The sequence below is a fragment of the Amblyomma maculatum genome, chromosome 5 (assembly GCF_055883805.1).
Source record: "Amblyomma maculatum isolate TAMU_Amacu chromosome 5, ASM5588380v1, whole genome shotgun sequence".
Lineage (NCBI taxonomy): Eukaryota > Metazoa > Arthropoda > Arachnida > Ixodida > Ixodidae > Amblyomma > Amblyomma maculatum.
The window spans coordinates 78,547,527-78,567,548 of NC_139348.1; the positions used below are offsets into that span (position 1 = coordinate 78,547,527).

General features: G+C 45.8%; 1 protein-coding gene across 1 annotated transcript; it reads right to left on the bottom strand.

The window, feature by feature from the left end:
* Positions 1–6,722: 6,722 nt before the first annotated feature.
* LOC146188546 (uncharacterized) lies at positions 6,723–18,516 on the bottom strand. Its single transcript, XM_084605068.1, has 4 exons — positions 18,323–18,516; positions 14,739–15,023; positions 8,018–8,242; positions 6,723–7,482 (listed from the first exon to the last, which is right to left on the bottom strand). Exons 1-4 carry the CDS (start codon positions 18,514–18,516, stop codon positions 7,110–7,112), a joined length of 1,077 nt encoding a protein of 358 aa, XP_084461194.1. The 3' UTR covers positions 6,723–7,109.
* Positions 18,517–20,022: the final 1,506 nt, after the last annotated feature.

Here is a 20,022-nt window from a genome sequence, read left to right on the forward strand (position 1 = left end):
CAACCTTCAGCAGGACACTAGAAGCGTGTTTGCGAAATCTTGAAGTCGGAGCTGTACCGGCAAGCCAGACACTTGCGGGAATGGATACGACTTATGTGCCTTCAACTCGGGCACCTCTGGGCGGCTGCAAGTATAGGCTTCGAGAGCATCTTCTTCTAGCTTCACTATACTCATTGAAGCCTAGTGGAATTACATTCGGCGATATCTGCCCAGAAAAAGGAGACAGAAAGCAACTGGTACAGCTGCCACATAAGTGGACGGAGCCTCTCTTCCCTCGGAATTTGACGACATCCTGAAGCTGGGATCTAAGTATTCCCTCGAGGCAAGGCCCAGCAAGGAAGAGCTTCTGGCAGCGGTTCACAGAAACGCTGAAAAGGCCTCTTTTGAGGAGAAAGGTCGGTGCGTTTCAGAGGGAGTTGACTGTCTCATGAGAACCTGAACGGGCCAGCATCACCCAAGCAGGGATCTGCGCCCTTTGGTCACCCACTTTCAACAAGAAGGCCTCAGTCTTCTGCAGGCTGACAAGGAAGGTGGGTTCGTATTGCTTCCCTCGCCCCCTTTTAAGACGAAAACAGCCATAGCTATACAGAAAACTTCAAGAAGGTAGATATAAAACCACGTAAAGCTAAGGCGTGGGCCTTAAGGCTTCTCAATAGGTTGAATTTGGGCAGTACTGAGAGTCAAGTTCGTAGGTGCCAACAAGACCCCCTTCATGTGTTTTTCACATCAAAAATAAGCCTGGTAATACTTCTAGGGTGATCGTCACGGAAGAAGGTTTGTGGCAAAAAGTGTTTTCAAACTGTCTGCAGCATTCATTCGAGGGTCTGGTGCCCGCGGTTCCTTTTGTTGTGCATGGTTTAATGAGCTTGATAGTGTGTGTCAATTGCGATCTTCCCAGTGCTAATGCAGACTTTTTGGTAGACATTGTGGACGTGTTTTATTCTGTGCACCATGACGAATGGTTTATTCTGTACGCGAATTAATTGAAAGAAATGGGACAATTTTCCTTCAGAATAAGTGTGGCATCACTTTGGAATCCTTCCTCGGACTTTTTAAAATTTTCTTGATTTCTACGATTTCACGGCATGAAGACAATTATGTTGCGCAAAAACGAGGAATTGGTATTGTTTCCTGTGCGCGTCAGTGCTGTGCAACATCTTTTTAGCAAAATTTGACTCGATGCCACAGGGCTCTCTTCAAGACACACGTGTTGTAAGGGTTTGTAGATATGTGGACGTTCTTTTTTTTTTTTTTTTTTAGAAATATTGAACTTACTGGAAACTGACCAACTTACCATTGTGGCAGACCAGATTTTAAATGTTTTTAGAACCTGTTCCAAGAACTTGGTTTTTACAAATGAGATTCCTTCTGACAAGACCATTAGGTGCCTTGATTTAGAATTGACTGACTCGTGTGTTGGAAATATGCGCACAGATCTAAAAAAGGCGCTTTTTCCGCATGAATCAACACATTCTAGGTTAGTGAAGCGCAGCATTGCAAACTTGCGTTTCTTGAATGTCTTAAAGAAGAGTTGCCCTCATGTGATGCAGCAAAGTCTGGCAGAGCAGGCTGAACGGCTAAAATGCTCTGAGGGGGGCGGGGGGGGGGGGGGGGGGGGGGGTTCCTTCCTACCCAATATTAAGCAAGCAGTTTACTCTACTGCTTGATGCTATATTGGGACGTTAATAAATTTTACATTTTTTACAAATAATCGACATATTTTGTATCACGCATGAAGTTTAACAGTCTTATAGCAGAGGTAAACATGATGTAATATATGTTCCAATGTTAATATGTATTGTATTGTTTAAAAAGTAGCAGATATTATATTATCCCAAACAATTTGTTTGCGTTAAAACTAACCATAAATCTAACATTCAGTAATGTTTACAAGTCTTTGCTGATAACAGCATTACAAATATGTTTTAAGCACTGTGTTTCAGGACCTCTTTTATTGTTCTCTTATAATAAAGGCTTTCTTGAACTGTGAGCACATTTTAATATTCCTCTTTCTGATAGTGAATCTTTCTTTTTAATAAACTCCGTACTGTGCACGCACAGCCCCATTATTTTTTTAGAAGACTTTGCTTATTGCCCATTCACCATCGTCCATGCAATAAACGGAACTTTAATAAACGAAGGTTACACGTAGCACCTTTTAATGATGAGTATAAGCTTTTGTTCATTATATTCATTCGGAGTTGAGTTGCATGTATTAGTTGTGGCGTGTTGTAGAACTTGACCGTCGCCTGCTGTTTTTCTGCAAAACGCACAGCTGTGCACTTTAACGGTTGACGGGCTTTCAAGCTTCTTGAAGGATATTTTCCATTTTAGCGAAAGTAGCCTTTACGGTAGCCCAAATGTTTGATTGGTGTTACAGCCAGATTACTTCACGGCTATTGCGTGGCTTTTAGTAAATATCGGAGGAAAGGACACCTAGAATAATATAACGAGGATCGGTAATCAATAACCCGCACATCCACGAATTTGTAACAGACGGGGGTTTATTCACTGAGTGCTGAATTGATATAGAATTGGAAGAGAGCTCAGCGGGTCAACGGCTGCTTGTCCGGTACGAGAGTTCTTCTTCTTCTGCCTTGATATATGGCACATACCCACGAATGGGGATTCCAGGGTTCAGTGTGGACTGCCAAATGTCCTACACAAACTAAATCAGTGCATTAAAGTAATTGTCAAATAAACAAAAAACATAAGATTTAAGATCATAAAACTGATTGAAAGGGAAAAAATACGGAACAAAAATGTGGAAGTTTGTAAAATAGGAATACAATTAGCAAGGGAATCTGTCCGTAGCTTTGATGTAGCTATATAAGTACTGACAAATTTGAGGCAACGCGAATCCTTTCGCACTCACACCGAAGGAGAGTAGAAGCGGGAATGACAACGTAAATCCCAAGCGTGCAATTGGAATTTCTAAAGGCACCCTCCTCTGATGTGAAAACGTTCGGCAAGCAAGAAGGAAGTGATCAATATTTTCAATCGCACCGCAAGCCTCACAAAGGTTTGTGGGGCTGATCCCGTATCTACACAAATAGGCGAGGAATCCTGCATCTCATGAGAGGCATCGCTACCTCACACTGCCGTGATTTACATGAACGAACTTTCCATGAGTATATGAGATGCTGGTATTCGGCTGTAGATAGCAAGGAATCATTGCATGAAGATAACGCTGAAAACGGGACATTCCAAAAATGGTGATATTAGGGATGGTACATGAAACAGATGCATCAAGAGCTGATTTAGCCAGGCAATCTGCCGCTTTGTTCTGGAAAATACCGCAGTGACCGGGGGCCCAGATGAAGCGTATTTCTTTCACCCACCCCGGTATGAAATACTGTAGTGAGCGGCTCAAAAGAGCATCCCGTGCTGACTCCAGTGACAACAAAACAGAAAGAGAGTCTGATAGAAAAATTATTTTTGATTGACTGCAGGGAACTTTTAGTAGTGCTATATCAATTGCCATAAACTCTGCTAAAAATATCGGTGTGTAATCCGGGACACGCACTGAAAAACTCCACGAAAGAGACTGTGAAAAAATTCCAATCGCTGCTTTCTGCGCAGTCACAGACGCATCAGTGGCAATTACAGTGTGATCAGGGAACGTTTCAAGGTGATCAACGGATTCAACCCGACGTCGTTGTCCTTTTCCGCCACTCTCTATTTTAAGTATTGCTACAATTACCGTCTGACGGAAAAACAAAAAAGTACTGTAGCGCTGCCATGCTGCCTGGGAGATTACTACTCATGTGACGATTAGTTACCAGCGGATAACATTGGATTATTTCAAGCAAACCAACAAATAAAGAATGATAAAGACTGTGCAGCAATTTTATAGGGCACCTCAATGTGCAGCGCAGTGCCCTACAATTTTTAGCAATGTAGCGCCATCTCGCAGACAAAAATTGTAACCTTTAATGCGGCGTTTCGTTTCTCTGTTTACAGAGGGCCCATGTAGCATGAGCGTTGTCCACGATTTCGCGGTTCAGGCGGGATGCGGGAAGCGTTTGAATGTCTTTGGCATTGACATCCAAAGATCGCAGCAGAGAACGGGACATCTCCTACAAGCTGACGCTGACGACATCTCTGAAGGCTGGTAAAACATGAAGCTGTTGTTTGGAAGTTCAGCCTATAGGTCACATTGTGTGCGGCCCCGAAAGGTCTCGCCGGCTGACAGCTGAACGGCACTACAAGGCACGCTGAAGTGCTGCTGTGGGCCAACAAAATTCATAACGCTATACTTCTGAACCTTACAAATGCAGCACTCGCAGCTGTTGATCGTTTGCTGCGGTTAAGGATCCCGTGGAAGCAGAACAACTGGCTTTAACCATCGCCACGGGGAAGTCATCAACAAAATGAGGGATTTCCAACAACCCTGCACAAATTACTTCAATGGAAAACCTCACGGAAGAGCATGCACACTATTACATACGTTCTCCCATTTATACAGCATAACAGTTATACCTGTACAAGGGTTTGACGGAAACAATTGGTGGCGAACGATCTAGCCCGAGCTTTCACAAACAGGCTGGATCTCCATCCTATACCCCCCTTCCCCATTGGATGCATTGTGACAGGCTAGAGCACCTGAACATCTAAGGCTATAAGACATTTCTCATTAACACACAAACTACCCTCATCGGATGCTATAGACTGCAGGAGTCTACGCATTTCCCAATCTGCGCATTTTAAACAAGGTAAGTCCAACAAAATATTCAAATTAATGTCCTCGACGCGGAGCGAGCCTCATGCTCTACAATGCCTCATGGGAATGCCGGGACAAACCGGACAGAAAGTTAATAGTTACACACCCGATGCACGAGAAGTGATAAGCGGTCCTGACCAGAGGCAACCTAGACCGGTCACCCTGGGTCGTTCAGCCAGCCCAGAATTCTAGACAATTAAGGCGAACCAATCGTGCATCCAGCTAGCGATAATTATCTTTCATAAGACTTTTTTTAAGCATGAAATGCTTTTAGCTCCCGTTGACGGCGGTCTTGAAGGGACGTCGAAATTCTACTCCTTTCGGGCATCGAATTCTCTTCACCCGTGCACTTTTCCTCCATGCGTGCACTGATTTCGGCACGCATGGAGGATTTCGGCACGCCCTCATCCGGCCATCGAACGAGATTTCACGAGACGAGTTCTCTCTCTCAGGCTTCCGTGCCATTCGTAAGGATGGCGCCACGGTGCCAAACACTCGCGCATTGAACGCCGCCCTACACCGCTGATCGATGGGGCAACAGCTCGAAGAGCGGCCATTTGCAATCGAGTCTGTCACTGTGTTCCGTCGTCGGCTGATGGAGTTTCTCGGACACTCGGGGAGCACTCGAACGCGTTGCTTTTCCTACGTATTTGTCAGGCCAGCGTCTCTTCGTGGCCACGCACTCGTTTGCACCGTTCTTTAAGCCGCGCAATGAAGACAAGACGGGGAGGGTGGCTGGTCATGGCCCTGATGGGGCTGGGATAGGTAGCGGCGGTGGCTAGCCTGGCACCGAATTTTATCTGTTGTAGGCCTTCACTGCACCCGCCACTGCTTTGGTGGTGGACGACGGCTTTTCTTGCGGCGCGCGTCTTTCTCTCCCTCTTCTTCTTCCTTCTTCTCTATTTTCTCTCCTGTCCACACGAGGCAGCGCAGGTGTTGTGGTTTTTGTGGCTGCAGGAAGAAGGAAAAAAAATGCACGGGCTTGCTACTGGCTCAGCAGCTGAGCCACCTTTGCTGCCTTGTGCAGACAGAAGAGAAAATAGAGAAGAAAGAAAAGGAAGAAGGAGAGAAAGCCGCGCGCTGCAACAACGGCCGTCGTCCACCACCGAAACGGTGGCGGGTGCAATGACGGCCTACAACAGATAAAAATTCTGTGGCAGGCTAGCCCCCGCCGCAAGCGACGGTGACCTACCTGTCCCAGCCCCATCAGGGGAGTACCGGGGCCCTCAACGACCCTCCCCAGCTACAGAGCCAGTGGCAGGCACATGCATTTTCTTTTTCCTCTTTCTACAGTCGCAACAATGAAAGGAGAGGTTTGGTTTGGTTTGGTTTGTGGGGTTTAACGTCCCAAAGCGACTAAGGCTATGAGAGACGCCGTATCGGAGGACTTCGGAAATTTCCCTGGTTCGAACCCGGCCTCGGCGACTGCGTTTCGATGGAGGCGAAACGGAGTGGCGTCCGTGTGCTGTACGATGTCAGTGCACGTTAAAGAACCCCAGGTGAAAGGAGAGGTAGGAAGCGTCTTGCGGAAAGCGATCGCTTTGCCAGTCATACGCCCCGGCAGGGCTGCTCGCCTCTGCTTACAATGCCATGATTATGCGACTGCTAAAGAAGGTGACAAGGTTACCACGGGCCGCAACTGCGCACAATTGCAGGTGATCGCTGTGACGCGACAAGAAAGACCTACGAGAACTATAGAGCGCGCTGGCTTTGTTGACAGGAAAAAAGCTCGTGGTATGCAGGGCACAAGACCCATTTCAAGATAGTGACTAATACACACTCCAACTAATGCAGTATGTCATTGGTATGCTATGCTCTTGATTACGGGAGAGGCAGAAATATTTTCTCTATTTCTTGCTGCGGGCGCTGCCACGTTGCTCAATAGCTGTGATGTGCCCATGCAAGCCATACTCGCAAATGACGAGGTTGTTTCCTCGCGGAACGATTCACAGCTGATCGATAAATGAGCAATGGTTACTCACTACATAGATGTACTCACCGTGCGTCTGTACGACGTATCTTTGATTTAAAGTGCCCACTTGTTTGCGGTAACCATTCAACCGTGGTTACAATCGTGCCAGTACCAAAACAAGGACAGACAGCTACAAGAGGTGATTTTAAAATAAAGAACCCGCATTACAAAATCACTACGCGTTTCCGCTTGGCAGATCAGTCTGGTTCTGCGCTAGTTACAATCCAGCAAAACTTATCGTGTATCACGATCTCTTTCGTTTGTATCGGATAGCCGGCTATAGTTCCCTTACATATTTACAACACAAAATATTCTCGTCGGTTTTTAGGATTTGCATTTCGTTTACGCGGCAATGGTATAGAAAGAGAGCAATAACCGAATAACAAAAATGTCGCCACATTCTGTCGCCTGCAGCTAAGCTGGCCGACCGGAATTGCCGTTGCGGCCACAAGCACGGTTGCACGAGGCCAGCGACGGAAACATGTTGGTTCCTGTCAGGCACAGGCGCTTCTGCAGGCTTAGAGCGAGCGTCTTGAGACACCGCATCTTCCCTTCTCCGGGCAGCCTGACGGCGAAGTACGGATACTTCAGCCGCTGGATGGTACAGAGGCCAGACGAAGGGGTCTGGCACTCGGGGTGGTAGGTATGGTTGGTCAGGCACTTGCGAGTGCACGCCTCCTGGCTTCCAAAGAGGTCACCGTCCGCCATGGGGCACCTGCCCGAGGGGAAGTCCCAGGGACGACAGGTCTCGCCCTCGAAGAACCACAAGCGCTCTTTTACGTCGGCGCTGCGTGAAGTGGAAATGCTCCGAGGTTAGTCTCTACAGATCAAAGCTAACGTCTGAAAAACTTATGCTAATTTCAGCACAGACATCCAGAGTTTGCAGTCATTGCGACACCATGTACTCAGAAACACATGTTCACATGTTCCGTTTCTGCTTGCTCTTTTACTATATTCACATTTTCTTTCATTGTGGGGCAGTAGAGTTCACTCAGGTTAAGATTGATATAAAGCAATTTTTTTCACTGTACACTTGTTCAGCTTGTAAACGCTTTGGCACAAAAAAAAAAGCTCGTGCTATTCACTAAAATTCATTCAGTATAGCGAAGTCTTTGCGGAGAAATGGTCCAAATGCGGGCAGTCCCGATAAGAGAGTTTTCGGTTGACACCAATGGCCATATCACTGTTTAATTAATTAACAGCTTTCACTGTAAAGTGGAGGTGGCTGTAACGCTTTATGACACGAGTGCTGTCTACACTTAAGTTATTTACCTTCTGTGGCCATATACATACGTGGTCTATGCGACTGCGTGTTGCCGTACCTCTCACACTGGGAGAATAACGGACTGTCCAGGCACCTCCCAGTTGGGCTCAGGGCGTCCATGCAGCTAGTCCGGCAGGCGTCCCTGGAGGCGAACCTGTTGGGCCCTCGGTTGCAAACCTCAACTCCGTAGGACAAGGTCGCGCAGATGCCAAGCTCTTGGTTGAAGTGGAATCTGAGGCCTCGGACAGTACGTGTATAGCGCTGTGCCGCAAAGCTGACGCCTCTGTGGAAGAAAATTAAAAACAAAAAGTGCCCATGCCAAACATTTGCTTCGACTCTCATTACTGGCGAAAAGTACCAATGTGCTATGCAGACGAAGGAATGCCCATGCGGAAAGGTTGCGTGGGGGTATTTAGGCAACCGCTAACGCACTGTCTCTCGTTCTGCACGAACGACATGCAGGCCGGAAATTTTTCTCTGGGGATCGGTATTTCTTTAGCTCAGGGTGAGACAGTAAGGACAGCCTGATCGAGGAGCTGCGTCTTTCTTCGTAGGGATAACAGATGCAGCGTCCGTAACGTCAATCAGTTTGTGGTAATGGGAGCCGAGCAAAGTCCGTGGAAGGACATCTGTTGTATTAAAACTGGACCTATATATTCCTGCCATGGAACGTTAGCCGGATTACACCGCGATAATCGTACCTATCGGGTCTCGTGTTGCACAGGCAGATCTATTTACAAATGGGCACAAAGGTGCGTTATAGATACGTGCTCGCGTTCCCAGGTATCCATACAGCGTGCTTGTTTATGTCGAGCGTTCCAGTGAAACAACGGAATGGGCAAATATGGAATCGCGATCGTGAAAAGTAGAAAGCGGAATAAACCGATTTTCAGGGCGGACGTATTTAGTTTGGTTGCGTGAAAATCATATTGGTAACTCTGAGGCACATTGTACCTCTAGTCTTCAGGTTAAATCCTCCTTTAACGGTGACATCTGTGTTTGGCGTTTGGTTCAGAGGTTTTTAGTGAAAGTAATGTCTCGAATCTTAGAACGCAGTAAGTCATCGATGCATGTCAACTTCCATGTGTGCTAAGTGCACCGTTAAATAAAAGACGCCAGCTACTGACATCAAACTAGCTTTGTGGTGCGCCTGCCGTAACCACATAAAACGGTAAAATTTCTTAGCCTTGAATCCTTACCTGATTTTCTGCCACCCCAATTGCCTGTCATTGAAATCTCGACTGTTACTTGCTGGTACCAAGGGCTATTTGTAATCATATGGGATTCCGTATTGACGTCAATGTATACTATTCTCTTTGAACTCCAATAATCTGACTAGCTGAAGACGCCCCCGAACCTCAAGGGCTAATGGCCGTTGTCTAGACAGGAAGTGACCTGTCGGTGACTCCCCTGTATCCGCCAGACAATAAAATTTTTCCATCCATATGTCCTATTCTGCAATTAGGTTCCCTTAAGTCTATCGTTAAGGGTAGGATGCGAGCGCGTCAGTGTTTCCCATGTATACTCCCTTTGCGAACGAGATCCTTCGGCCTTTACTCGACGGATCACCATCCCTCCCTTTGTTGATCTGTTATCTCCCACGTACTCATTGCATCCACTCATGAGCGAACTCCCGACATATATAAGGAGCCCTGCTTTAAACAAGCCCTGCGGACGTGGTCTAGAAATTAGCGTGCCGGGACAAAATAATCGCGGACGGTTCGATTCCCGCTGCTTGAGTGGGCAGCTCCTGCCAACTAAACGATGTCACGTGGTCACGTGACGTCACGAAACCCGACGACCAATCACAGCCCGACCATGTCACCAACGAGCTACTGACTACCCGTGATATTTCGCTCACAGAAAAGGCGACAACTATGATGCCTGAGTTTCTGGCCAGTGAAGCCTCTAAAACTTCACGTTAAAATTACTGCTAGTGTGTAGCAAGCTGAATCAGCCATGGTGAGGAAAATGACCCAATACCAGATGTGGAAGTAGTCGACAATGGATATACAGAAGCCGTATTACGTGCCTTGGATTGTGTGACAGCCTGCTGGATGTCAATCTTTGGTTATGCCTATATTGTGTAGACACAAAACAAGCCTCTTTTCCCTACTTATGGCCAAGATGTTTGGCTGCCTTCCGTTAGCCAAAGTGGGGATACATTGTGATCAAGTCTAGAGGGGCAGCATTAGAATCGAAAGACAAATGCCGATAATTACATTTGCGTGCTCATTTCTCAGACAACCACAAAGAGAACGACCTTCTCTTCGCTCAAATCGCCTCCCCGTTATTGTAGATAGATCGGCTAATATGCGAAACGAATTTATTAGTGCGGTGGCGTTAAATTCCACACTCTCCAGGATACCCGGCGTCACGAGAAAAATATCACAGGCATGCCTCTGGTACTGATCTGTCTTCGGGTGGTGTGACGTCACGCGTCCGCATGACGTTGATTTTGCAGGAGCTGCTAATTCGAGGAGTTCCGTTGAGAAGGAGGGTAAGATGGGACTCGAACCCCCTATGACCCCTGGACTCTGAGTAGGACATAGGCCACGCAGGCATGCTCGAAGGGCTTGGTCAGAGCAGGGCTTGTCGGGTACACTTATTGGCAGAACGTATGTGTCTCCAAACGTTTCTTAGAGTGTAGTTCAGGACTTTGGACTGGGTCTCTCTTCATTTAATGGGAAATGGACAAGTAGGAGGGCATATGTAAAGGGGATAACAAACAGGCGACTGTCTGTGCAAATAAGAGTAAGAATTTTATAGACGAAGAGAAAAGGATGGCAAAATGTTAGATAGGAATGCGAAGCTAGGACATTTGGTCGGGTAAAGTTGAACAAGCATTCCGCGGTACTCCCGACCTGGCTGATTGTAGTGACCACGACGGATGTTATGATCCTCGGTGTAGTCTGACTTGCTTACGGATATGACCGTGAGGACTGATTGTAGTGACCACGACGGATGTTATGATCCTCGGTGCAGTTTGATTTGTTTACGGATGTGACCGTGAGGACTGAGACGAGCTGTGCCCAAAGCTTGAAATAATCCCCCTTGCTACTCTGCGCGTCTCTGAGTAAAGCAAATGATTGACCTGGGCACATCCTAAAAATCAAAGTCCAATAACGAGTACTGCGAAGTAGCTTTCGCAATGTTGGCACACATCGCAGGAGCCTAGTGGTTCGAGCACCCGCCTATATATGCTCCCGTGGACGTGTAGGAGGATTAAAACTCTGGTATTGCGAATAACCTATCGGCCTTAGAACGGCTACAAACCTGTTTCAAATGGCTTAATACAAGGCTTTCCTGATCTGAAATAGTTAAATTATCTTTGACCCAACATCACGTTCGCCAAAAGTACATTACCCATGGCTGCATTCTGGCCAAGCATCCTCTACATCATTAAATCAAACTCATCATAATCATTGTAATACTGACGGTGGGGTTAGAAACAAAAATCATTTGGAGTCTGACATATAAAATCCTTATTGAAAATAAAGCAAAACAACACAAAAACAGTGCGCTCTTAAGACACGGACTCATTAATGTGCAGCAGACAACACAGCACTGTTGTCCTACATTTCTCTGTCCATGTCTTAAGGGTGCGCCGTTTCTTTTTTTCGAATATAATTATCAACTAGCCATTTTGATCCACCACTCTAGCAGGGTATCAAATTTTGCGTGTCATCCTCGAATCATCAGTATGCGCTTGTTTCATAAGTTATTTTTACCTCCTCAATTCAAAATCCGTCCTACTACAGCCCTATGGTAGGCATTTCACCACGCATTAGTCTTCCCCTTAAGTTGCTCGTCCGCAAACTCATAGGTTTGCGGCATCATTCTTTCCTCGCTATTACATAGACTGGTATGGCCCTCCACGTGGCATTGCTGCAACCACTTTCCTATTCACATTTTGCATTTGTATAACTGGCATATTTACCCGATAACATATTTATTTTGTATGTAGGATGTTGATGCACGTACCCGCCTCTTATGTAATATCCCCAAATTGGGGCTCATTAAGGTAACAAAGAAGTGAAGGAGGTAGTGCACTCACCCCTGCGGAATCGGATTCGGATTCAACGTCGTTTTTCTCAACCAGGCCGGCCGCCAACGCTCCCTCGACCTGCCACGTGGTGCTCTTTTGTGACCTGCCCGTGACCGTGCTCTTCCCCACTCTGGGATTGCGTGTATGATCTGCCGTGCCGTGAAACGACTCTGCGTGAAACAAAGTCGAACCTGGCTCGGGCTGCGTAGCAACATACGGGACCGCTGCGCGAGAGTTTGTGCCGCCTGTCACGGAGGTACATAGCCACCAGCTCACAGGGACAGCTAGTTCAGCATTGCTTGCACTTTGGTGCCCCACCTAAGCGGTCTTATATAAAAACCGTAATGAGTGCTTCGGGCTGGTAGTGTTATAGTTAGCTGCAATGATGGGCTTGAGGGCGGATACCCCCAAAATTCTGGACAAGTGAATTTTTTTTTTTTTGCTGGGAATTCGTTTATGAATACATTTTTTCCCGCGCTCGCAAGCTTGCACGATGTCGATTGATAAAGCCGACAGCAATGCCGATACCGGTCGCGCAGAACCACCGTTCTTCACCTAATTGGTCATTATAATTGCAGTAAATGCTTCGTTTTAGGCGGAACAGTGAAGTGTTGTTCGTTTTTTTTCCTGTGTTGATGCGTGTTACGAACGGAAGAAGGGGCAGCAGAACAGGTCTGCTACTGTTCAGAGAGAGAGAGAGAAAAGAGAGAGAGAGGTGTTTCAAATTCAGTTTCGATATCTTCCTCATCGGTCTGGAAAATACGCACGCGACGAGCGCCGTATTGTTGCTGCGATGAGACGGTGCTTGAGCTAGGAGGCAATATCTTTGAGAAGAGCCTCAGTGTGAAGCACTGCGGTAAGCAGGCAGCATCATGAACCTGGTTATTAAACAAGCCCGATACAGGGTAAGTGACCTTCGCCTATATTGGTCTGTGTGCCTTTGGTTTTTCTTTGATCGTGCACGCTATATTTCCATAAGTCCGACAACCCGTAACAATAGACCCGTGTAACCAACAAGGTCGAGGGCTCACTATTCTGGCCTGTCATTTTGCAAATAATTTCACTATTTTGGCCTGTCAGCTTGCAACTAAAATTGCATGTTACTATGAGACAGGATCCGATGACAGGCGTTTTTCCTTTCCTACAAGCATTCAGCTACATGTGATCGAAGGGTGACTCCGAGCAGGCATTCCTCGACGATACATGTGTATCGCGCCCGGGCGATGTGACTTAAAAGAGTACAGACAAATAACTTTTGGGTTCAAGCATTATCCTTTGTGAGGATGCACAAGACATTACTCTACGCGGTTCACCACGTGACATTCGTCTACGACCGCTGAATACTCTATGATCGAATTTCTTTTCTCACCTGTTTCGGTTTCAACAGTCGAGGGATGGCTATGACGTCAAAATGAACTCTAGGTCACGTGAAGGACAAAAAACAACAACAACAACAACAGCAATATATGATTTTTAATCTGTTGTGTGAATTCTCTACAACGCAAAAGCCAGCCTGCCTCATCAAGAGGAATGACAAGTGGAGAGCCGGCTATTATTTCGCTGTTTTTTTTTTATGCCGCGCGTGAACAAGACTTGGTTCTGAGGTCACAGCCATCTATGGGCCGCTGAAACCTGAATTTACGAGAAAAAAAAAAATGCAATTATAATATATTTAGCGGTAGTAGGCGAAAACCACGCGGTGATTCATATACAGAAATATTTCGGTTGCAGGATTATTCTGGTTACAGAAACCGAAGCAAAGCCGAAAGGCTCAAAGTCTGACAAAGGTCTCTGTTTCGTATGCAGTTCGACACACAGCGATCACACTCGCATATAACTACAATTGCAAACACAAATTACTTGCACTCAAATATATAATGTAAATCTATGTCTAATGCCTGAAGAACAATCTTGGAAATTTGCTACCAAGCACCTCATAAAAAACTTGAATGAATGGCAGGAAATTCTCTCCCCCCTCCCCCCCCCCCCCAAAAAAAAAATAAAAAAAAATAAAACATACATAGTGTACGATAGAATATAGATTTAGGTTGACAGTATCAATGACAATGGGCGCAATACATAATGACGCAATGAAGATATAACACAGTCATAGAACTATATCATCACTTTTTTTTTTTCGGAAACAAAGAGTACAAGCAACAACGTTGAAACTACATCTGGATAAACAAAGTACTACAAAAAATCAGATGAACTCAATATTTTCTCGTATAATTATATTCTCGAAAAGCATTTTGGGAATTGGCTTCTTAAAATCTAATAGTTTTCAGTGCGATTAAGTAAACAAGGAATATGATACCGCACGTGTTGCCTCCCTGCCTCCTTTAATTTGTCCTCACTATAGATATCTTCCTACTATGAGTTTGAACGCAATACTGTAAAGTTTCTTCTTTTGGACATGTTGCAACAGGTTATAACAATATATTTAGTTAGCCTTTATTAGTGATTATTTATCGGAGAGTGGACTAGTCGCGAAATATCGAGGTTGCTCGTGATAGCTCTCATTTAAATGCAAATTCAACAAGTTTTGGAATTCTTTTTGTGTTGTTGTTCCACACAATCTTATACATCATTAACAAAAAAAAAAGTGCTATCAACATTTGGTGTCTAACTCTCTTAAATTATCACGAAACGAGCTGTTGGGGCAGAGATGGGTAGACAAGGCGAAACTTCGCATACAGCGTTCTGCTGCCACCTGCTGGGATGAAATGACATTGTCACGACGAGTAGGCGCATACCACTGTGGACTCCAGGAGGTCGGGGTACCATGATTGGCGACGTGTCTTTCGCCGGCGGCATTAGTCGCACCAGGACGACGGCCGTGAACAGCGCGAACACAGCGGTGAGGAGCACCAGGAGCGCGTAACAGACGCTCCTGACAAGCGACACTGACGACGCGTCGGAGCAGTCGTCCCGTCGGTAACACTCGGAACAGGAGGAAGACGTCGGATCCTCTCCCGGGTACTGGGACGCCGACAAGTGGCGTACAGCGGCGTCTCTGGTGAGGTAAAAAATGTAGCGCACCAGCTGCCGAAAATCAAGCAGGAAGGACTGCAGGTGTGCACTGCCGCATGATAATTTCCTCGTGTCTTAAAAATGGCATGCAAAATATAATCGAAGACAGTGACATTTAAGTGCACATGACCCGAGTTCGACTAACAAATGGGCCCTATTTCAGTAGGCAAGTAAATCTGCAAGCAAAGTAGGGTTTGGAGGAGAACTGCAAAAGAGACGGATACTCCGTATTCCGAATGTACTAAGTAGCTTAAGAACAGACTTCTCTATTTCCCAGAGTATCTGTGACTGAACAAATTTGTGTTATGCTCACTGAAGGTAGTAAACGGCTGCTGAATAAGGAGGTGAGGATATAAGACAAAGGGACTGCACACTTCTGTTGTAAGTGTGATCGCACCCACCCTGCGGAAAAAAAAGTTGTCTATGAGAAGGCACACTAGCGCCTACTACCTAATGCCTAATACCATGGGGCAACGCTTAAAAATATTAGGAGGCAGTGCGCGGTACGTTCACCTTTGCATGCGCCTGTACATGCTCCTTAAACACCACGTGCTTAAATGCTATTGTGAATAGTGGGGATTTATGATCAATTTTCATGCTGCCTCTTATACGCCTGATGCTCGGACTGTCGTAACTGTCACGTGAAAATAATCTAACTGCTGCGTTTGTAAATATTTCGTGTTCGCAACTCTTGTAAGTCTTGGGGGGCGGGGTGGGGGGAAGGGGGTCTGCCTCATGAAACGACACTAGGCAACACCTCGAAACTGTTATTTGCTGTAATCAGCGGCACAATAATTTCTTTTCAACAAGTAAAATTATGTGCTCACATCCCACCATTTGCTTTGACTGGGGAAACTGCCATGAGTACGCGCACGAAGATACAGCACCTTAGCCCCGAACACACAGGGAAAAAGCCGAAACCAGTTGTGTTTGGTGAAAAAGAAAACATAGAAAGAGTAAAATCGACTTGGGCCAACGAAGCCACTATCTCTGAACATTGCATACAAAAGAGGGGTAGTGCGATGGATAAGTGAAAAGAGAGAGAGATTAGACATGGGTGTCAGTCCTCAGAAAGGCCCACGTGCGCCTTGAGTCTGCAGTTCATTCTCTCCCCCCATTTAAATGCCGTTCGTCTATTAGGCGATATTTTATTGCCTATAAAATCACAAATTCGCGCCAGAAGTTCTGCTAATAAAATTGAACTTTAAAGCTGTGATGTTGGGTGCTCCAGGCCTTCAGAAATTGTGAAATGTGTGCCGTACGCAGCTCATGCGTATCAGACGTGAGATTCATTTGCTTGGCTCACTAAAGAAAAAAAAAATGACAGCGGCCAGTACAACCATGGTTGAACCGAGTTCGACGACTGGTAGTCGGTTTTGCATAGCTTTGCGAGGTTTAGCGTTTGTTTTCGAATTCTACTTATTGAGACCTTTTCAACGACGTATGACTTGGCGTTGTATCATAAGGTGCAATGTTTACCCACAGTAAACTAATTAACGCTAACAAATAAAGACCTGAAATTAGCACAGTTCAATTGTACTCGACATAAGCTCACAAGCGGTATGACTTCATACTGCAGCAAAAAATTCAATTTTTAGTTCCTAATTATCTGTAAATAAATACGATGAGTAATTAATAGAACTGAATTATACTCGACATAAGCTATGTAACTATGTAATACTTATGTTGCTAATACACACGGCATGAGCCGAATACTTTTGTTATAGCTTGAAGGTTTTACATTGAGACTGAGCTAAATGTCATACGCACGTAGTACGATAATACGCGACTTTTGCGTTGATTAGGGCTCTCAGTCTGAAGTAAAACTTTGTTTATCTCTCAATTTATGGTCAACGACGCTGTGTGCTAACGTTTATAGGTCTCCTGCATGCTGTACTTGAAACTGTATACTATTGCGTAATCCTGAAACAAGAGTATTTTTGGCTCTAGACGACCAGGCACCTTGGCGGTTTTGAGAACAGAGTGGCGGCAACATCGCTGAAATGATAGCACAGATGCGGAGCTGACCTAACCCTCCTTATTAAGCCGGCGTGTTGAGTTGCTGGTTCAACTATAGCCGTTTCGGCGGCGCACTGGCCGAGGGGTTAATCAGTTGAGCATGAGGTCATGGATTAGGATCCCTGCATATTCGTGCGTGCTTCGAAGGGGGCGAAACACAAACGTTCGTGTGCTGCATGATGTACCTGCCCGTGAAAGAATCCCAGAACGTCAAAATCAAATCGGCATCCTTTGTTATGGTGCCTCCCGTAGCCCGTATGTAGCCTGAAAGCTAATATCATTGCGTATTATACCATATTACAATGTACGATACTACATCATAGGACATGCTGCCGCACCGCACACTATACCATGTCATTCCATACCATACGACACCACACCACACCTTATCATACCGTACCGTACGATACGATATCATACACTGCCATACTATACCACACAATGCCATACCATATACACCGTACCACACGATAGCACACCACACCACAAATGGTGTCATGCCATATATACCATACCAAATCATACCACAAATATCATACTCTACTGTACTATACCATACCATACACTGATCATACCATAGCCACACAATAAATCCCTCCGCATGCTACGTCACATACCTTACGCTACTATTTGGTTCAAGTTAATTTTTTTTGTGTACAATAATTCAATAAATGTTTGGTATCCACTTTACATTACGTAGTGTATCGCCGTGTTAACGCGCAAGGCTTTGGCTGCGACTTCCCGGCAGGGCAACAGCTCAATCTGTTTATTTTTTAACGTTGAGGTTGTTATTGTGTTGTGTCCTTAGATATAGTGGTGCTGGCGTCCCCACCAATTCGTCTCTCAAGAGAGCGCGCACGGAGAGGTGCCACCATAAGGCCATGTCTTTCTATACAGTCTAATACCTAACCACATTGTACGAGCAATGCTTGGGTTTAACGCCTGTATTTCGACTACCGAACACTTGACAACATCGGACCAACCACATGCCCGAAGTGTTCCACACCAACTGCAGAAGTGGATGTTCGCCACCTAATGTGGACTTGTGCAGGAACAAGGGCATCAATGACACAGATTCTGCGCGAAGTGGGACTAACCACAACAAGAGAAGAGGACTTCTCTAAATGGCTCACCGACAACGACAATAGTGGCAGCCTGCTCCGGTTCCTTACCGTAAATAATTTACATGAGTTTCTATAATATGCCTTATGGCAAGCTTGCGTAAAAAAAAAAAAAGAACACATGACAAAGTGAAAAGCATACCTAAGCGAAAATTCCGCGGGATTGACGCCGTGGCGTGTCAGGCGGCTCAGCACTATGGCGGGTTGCTGTCTGACCTGGTTGTCATGCCGCACGAACCGGTGCCAGGACGAGAGGATCTGCTTGGTGTCTTGAGATAGAGACGTAGACGATGACGTCGGCGTGGTCGTGACTGTGCTGCTGCTGGTGTGGGCCATGGACTTTCGGTAGGCGACTCGAAACCACGGCACAGAAATTCTTGCCCCTGTCTAGATCACCGCCGTTTTCTTTCTTGTCGTTTTCGCGTTGTGCGCATGCACACAGAGCAGTGACAATTCAACGTATGCTTATGTGACAGTTGAAGAGCGCGCAAGCGCATTTCCCGAAGAGTAGACAGCGCTGCAAACTGCTTTGTGGTGCATGACACGCTCACACCCGTCAGTCTTTGAAATTATTTTACAATTCCAACGGGCTCCGAAATCAGCGCTATTATATTTGTAACATAATTGTTATATAATAGTAAATGATTCTGACTACTTTTGTGTCGTCTTCAGAATGTCGTCATGAATCATCTAGCCAATACTTTGGGAATGCTCTAAGTCTCCGGGCGCTAGGGACAACATCTTTTAAAGTTGTCACTGCTGCGAAGCGACGTCCCCGTTGACCAGCAAAGAGCCGTTCGCCTGGCGGCTGAGGTCGCGAAAGATCAATGAATATTCGTCAGTCCTTAGTCGTTTAGGTTCCAGCTCCCGTTCCTCAGGCCTGCGTGCCAGGGATCGGGGAGTAGGGGGCCTCCTAAATTGGTGGAAAATAAAGTTTTAATCAATCAATCTGCCAAAACAAAATTATTACCTGTATTATAAATGAGGTCAGTTTGTTCTCGGGAAATTTACAATTCCAGAATACAAATTATCTTCCGCTGCGTACAATATGTGAACATGTTGCACACAGGCAGCCAGCGGTCCTTATGGTAGGGTTTGCCGATGTGACAACTTAGTCACTCTTGAGTGGCTGTTCATCGAAGGGAGCGAAAAATGGGCAGAAGATAACGAAACTCCGTAATTCAAAATTTGAGCCCAGCTATTCAAGTGTTTTTGTTTTGCAATGGGCTGAGGTAAATAATTCGAGCGTGACAACAGTGATATTTAGTTTTCCGCACATAATCATCTTTTAACTGACACTACTTTCACAAATCTTGGCTATCAGAAATCAGGCCTGCAATCTCAGGAATGGGAAAGGTTTTTCAGGTTCTCGACTAACGCCTCGTTCTGAATGGTGAGGCCTATTTATGAGTTATAACAAGGGAGTAATTTCTCACTGAAAATCTCCGAAGTGAAGCCATATGGCTGCAAAGGAAAGCTATATAGCTTTCTCAGAAACTACATAGTTAAAGAAAAATTCATCCTGGTCCGGGGATCGAAGCCGGTATCCCACCGCCTTTACGGGGCAATCCCTCTACCAACTGAGCTAACCAGGTCGGTCAGCAGAGCAGATGGTAAGGCGAGAGTGAATTGATCAATAACTCGAAGTGGGAGCGGTGCTGGCCGAATTTCGCGAGTTACGTAAGGTCCTCACAGCAGTTGGAAGGTTCGCCTGATCTACCTCGTCTCGGGCGGTGCGTACAGGTGCGGACATGAGTAAACGGAGCACGCTTTTCCGTTCAATTTAAAATCCCGCCTTCTGCGTTGGAGATAAGAAAACAATATTTGTCCAAGTGAAAGAGC

Excerpts from the sequence above, each read along its gene's own strand:
- LOC146188546 (XM_084605068.1), bottom strand. The coding sequence starts at position 18,516 with ATGGCCCACACCAGCAGCAGCACAGTCACGACCACGCCGACGTCATCG. Across the intron at positions 8,243-14,738 it reads CGCCTACTCGTCGTGACAAT|AGGCGTCAGCTTTGCGGCAC; the intron begins GTCATTTCATCC and ends TTTCTTCCACAG. Across the intron at positions 7,483-8,017 it reads TTATTCTCCCAGTGTGAGAG|CGCCGACGTAAAAGAGCGCT; the intron begins GTACGGCAACAC and ends CACTTCACGCAG.